Raw genomic sequence first — 4,984 nt, forward strand, 5'->3', positions numbered from 1 at the left:
TTTTAAAATTTAAACAAAGGGATCGATATACGCAAAAACTAATATTTAAAATTTTGATACACTTTTTATTTCAATAACAAACATATAAAAGATATAGAAAATGTCATTTTTATTTCATTAGAAAAGTAACTTGTAAATAACGTTTCTTCTTTATGAACCGTTGCTAGACATAAATTTTTCACCAACTGGTGCGTTAAGCATCACCAACAAGCAACAAACATCCTAGTACCCGCGTATGTCTTCCATTTCTGACATCGTATTATCCGTTACAAATACTTCGTTTCTTTCCCAACCTCCCAATTATACCATCAAAACTTCGCACCATTCATTACGTGCCTTGCCTTTTTATCTCTTCAACACCATACTCCTTTTTCATCATTCAAACCCAAAAGCTTGTTTTTAATAAATGGAAAAAAAACAATGTCACGCTAAAAAACAAGGAGTATAGATAAGATAGCCATGAAACTACAAATATACATAAATTTAAGCAGTTGAAAACGGTTAATTACAACTTACAAGCAAGAGTGATCCTTTCCCAAATGAAGGAGCCTTATCATATCCTTATAACTCAACAATCAAGAGTCATGATCCACTCATTCTAAAAGGTCCATAAAGAGCAGAGGCAGAGCATATATATGAGATATGATTACATAAACCTTTCCTAACGTAACATATCTAGGTAGCTCATTGACTGAATCACCTAAACCAAAATTTCCAAAAATTAAAAGGTTAAGGAATCAGATCATAAATCTTTGTGACAGTAGCAACTCTATAGTCTATACTAGTTAATCTTCAATCCCCATTTTCTTCCAAATTGCATTTCTGACACTGCGCAAGTCCCTACCTTTGAGGGTCCTTCCTCTCCCTTCATGCACAGAGTGAGAAGCCCCTCTTGTCCTAGCAAGATACTCATGAGGAGGTACTCGATCGTTGTTCTCATCATCATCATCACTAACAACCCTTTCATCACTTTCTTTCTTCTTGTTATAATCCTCCTTCAAAATCTTGGACCAATCAGGAATATTCACTGGCAATGATGAGGACCCCAAAGGGTTCACTCTCCCACCACCACCCTCCAATTTTTTACCTTTCTTCTTACCAGATCGTAACCCCTTCTTGGCCTCTATCCCTGTGTTGTTGTTGCTGTTGGACAAGTTCCACAAGACTTCAGCTTCATCCAATTCCAAGTCACCCTCTGAGAATTTCGGCTCCAAATCGGTGCTTGATGATGCAAAGATGGAACTCACTTTCGAAAGGAAGCTCTTCCTAGATGCCATTGAACGAAGCTTTGAGATGATCTCACTAATTGATGTGTCTATGTTGGAGATTTTCCCACTCTTGACTATTCCTTCTTCTTCTTGTCACTGCTTATATAATTGGTTTTTGGTTGTTGTGGATAAAGCCAATCTGCTTTTTCTATACTCACTATACGCGTTACAATTAATTAATAATAACTATAATAATTATTTGTAAGGGTTGAATCCAAGGGGGCCTCACGTGCTTTACCATGAAGCCTCCTTAATTTGGTCACGTATGTTAAGGATTATGGGGATGCACCGTTGGTCATGATTCGGATTCAATATTTACCTCGTGAAGGCATGCAGCTTCCCATTCAATCTAAAATTCCTTGCACATCAAGAAATTTAATTTCCTCCCTACACGTTAGACAATAGGGAGTGTGATACATGCACATAAAAGAAAATTCACATTCTACACATGACATGAGATGGAGTTACAAAAATCGCTATGCAATGTAACATTCAAAACTGAAGCATTCTCATGCCTGAACATTTTAACTTAAAGAATATATCCTAATCTTTTTCCTCATTAAATTTAGAAATGAAAAAATGATTTACTTAATTTCTTCTTTTTAAAATAATTTTCCCATTCACGTGATATATTGAGACAGCATAAAAATATCCTAGAAGTTTCTCCTCTCGTTACCTATTCTTATTTTTTATATATTATTTATAAAAGTCTGGATTGGAGAAAACATAGAGACAGAGAGGGGCAGAGAGAGTTATCCGATTTCCATGAGTCAGACACTTGAACCAATGGGATATTTGTTCGGCTGAATGAAATTATAAAATAATAAAACATTTGTGATGCCCTTTAATAAAGGTTAAGAGGAAACCACACGTTTTCTCTTCCTACCTGCTCTGTCTAATGTATTTTTCTTACCCAAAGAACCACGGTTATTATTTTTTTTCTTTTAAGAAAATAACAGAGGTGCGACGAGGATCAACCAGAACCACGACTATTTATCAATATAATTCAAAAATTTACATTTATTTCATTCAAAATTCATATCATTATACAATTATAATAATACAAACTACAAGGATCCGTTTAGTTACGAAGAATTTAAACAATTAAATAAAGTAATAATAATATTATTATTATTATTATTCCATTATCTATTTATGAATATCATAATAATAATAATAATAATAATAATATTATTATTATTATTATTATTATTATTATAAATAAATGATGCAGCATTAAAAAATGATTATCTATAAAAAATAAACAATATAAGTCCATTACTTATTTATGAAACCAAAAGAATAATCGCCCTATTACCAATTAATATTGAAAAAAAAAATTTATGAGCATGATTCACATATAATATCGTAAAGCTGATAATTAAAGACTAATTATACTTGTTAGATATGATTTTTATTGATTAAACATTATTTTACTATTTTTTTTAATACTTTTCTAATATTTTTTATTTTTCTTATAAATTATTCATTTCATCTGATTTTAAACCTTTTATCCCTCTTTTATTATAAAAATTAATATTTTGAACTGTGCAATGTATATATTTATTATATATAAATAAAATTTATAATAAAGTATATATATATATGGTAATTTGTAAATACAATGCATATACATATATTATGTTTAAATATATAAATTATATTTAAACTTATGGTAAATAATTAATATGATAAATTTTTTTTGTTTATTTATTGATAATTTATTTTAAAATAATAATATTCAATTTATAAATAATTATAATAAATAAAATAAACTTTTATATGAAGGTAAAAAAAAATTCTACAGATTTTTTAAAAAATGTTTTATATAAAAATAATTATTCATATTAATATATAAGAGTTGATCGGATAAATTTATTTAAAAAAAATGATTTGTGTGAGTTAAAGGTATGGATTCCCCTCATGACCGTTCAATGATGATGAAGATGTCGATATCTTGACACGTTATCATAGACTTTTGTCACGACGCAGTCACTACTATTACTTAGTTGTACGTAAAAAGGAAAATTTGATATCCCATTGGACGTGACTACATCAATTTTGTTCATGCAAAGGACCCCAACCACATTCACCGGTTTAGGTGTCCATTTAACTGTTCAAAGATAAGGTTTACAACAGAAGATTTATATTAATTTTAAAAAGAGCTAGCATTCTGTTAAATTTAACACATTTGCTTTGAAATAGTATGATGTGAACTAAGCTATTCCCAAAATTATAGTATTATTGTAATAATGAAAGATGCGAAAAGGATAATGGTGATTTGTATTGCTTTTATAGGTGTCTCAAAAAGTAATAAACAATATGATTATAAATAACGTTGTGAACTCAAATAATTAGTTAAGAAGTGCCCATTCATATCCTCAAGGCGTGATTCGTGAAGAAGGGTTTTGATACGCAAAATAAGTTGCTTTAAGTGCAATAGGAAACAAAAAAATCAAAATCGAGGGGCCAAATTAATTAAGCTCAAAATGACTCACCATGCAGTCGAATTGTTAGGTTTTGCATCAATGGAAACGTGGTTTGACACAATAGTTAAAAATCCAGATGAAAACTTTGACCTTCTCAAGTTACAGCTTTGAATTCTTTGGAGGTTATTCACAATTTTGTTTGGTAGACATTTCTCTCCAAATAAATTTATTGCAGTTTAAGGACCGGCTTTTTTGATTTAAGAAGCAATATTGATCCCTACGACAAAATTTTTCAAAGCATGGAACCAAAAATTAATGTTATTTATTTCTCCGGATTTAAGAAGCATTTTTGGAATATGCCTCTACCTCGAGGTCTTAATAAACAACATTAACGTATTGATCCCTACAACAAAATTCTCAAATATTGGGTGTTAATTATTCAGTCAATGTAAAATGTTAATCTTCGTCCACATTTCCTTCATCAATATCCTTTTTTTTTAAAGAAAAAAATTGATTGCACTTACTTGAGGGAGGTAAAACTGTGGTCCACTCCTAGTTCCTCATTAGAAAAGCAAGAAAAAAAAGTTGCTTGGAAATTATGAAGATAATATACGTTTTTTCCCATATAATATGATATCTTTCTTTGGAGGCAATATTATTTCATGTAGTCTCAAATATTAGATATTAATTTGAACTATATTTTATCTAATCTCTTTCCCTAAACACAACCTTCCTCAATAGATCATTATTTGTTAATTTCAAATCATTAATCCATGAACGAAAGAGCTTAGAAAAGTGAACCAGGCCTAGTAATGAATGCCTATATATATATTGTCCCCTTCACTGATGTATATATATTAATCACCTGCATCATGTGTTTGAGAGCAAGTTATATCTCCTCTACCCGACTAATTAACACGTTCCAACCTGTCATAAGGTTCTTATATAATGCAACATTATGAGGCGACTTATAAGATAAAAAAAACAAGTTGCTGTTCGCATGCGCACATCTCCTAGACACCCTACGGTCTTGTCAATTTCGTTAGGTTAGAATTTGATACGCAAACAGTGTTCTATCAAAAGATTATCATTATCGTACGATTTTCTTTTATTGTTGTGTGGATAAGGATGAGATTCTTTGGATCTTAAATCATTTGAAAATGCACCTTCACTAATTAAAGATGTTTGCAACAGTAGTAACTCAATTGGTTAACGAATTTGATATGATTGGTGAACTCAACAGTTGCTACTGTTTATTTCACTTCTTGAACATGGTGCCTTAATTAC

General features: G+C 30.5%; 1 protein-coding gene across 1 annotated transcript; it reads right to left on the bottom strand.

Annotated features, from left to right (window-relative positions):
* Window positions 1-454: 454 nt before the first annotated feature.
* On the bottom strand, window positions 455-1,439 carry LOC109797301 (protein S40-4). Its single transcript, XM_020357294.3, has one exon. It carries the CDS (start codon window positions 1,275-1,277, stop codon window positions 786-788), a length of 492 nt encoding a protein of 163 aa, XP_020212883.1. The 5' UTR covers window positions 1,278-1,439; the 3' UTR covers window positions 455-785.
* Window positions 1,440-4,984: the final 3,545 nt, after the last annotated feature.

This window comes from Cajanus cajan, chromosome 6 (genome assembly GCF_000230855.2).
Source record: "Cajanus cajan strain Asha chromosome 6, NIPB_CcT2T_4, whole genome shotgun sequence".
NCBI lineage: Eukaryota > Viridiplantae > Streptophyta > Magnoliopsida > Fabales > Fabaceae > Cajanus > Cajanus cajan.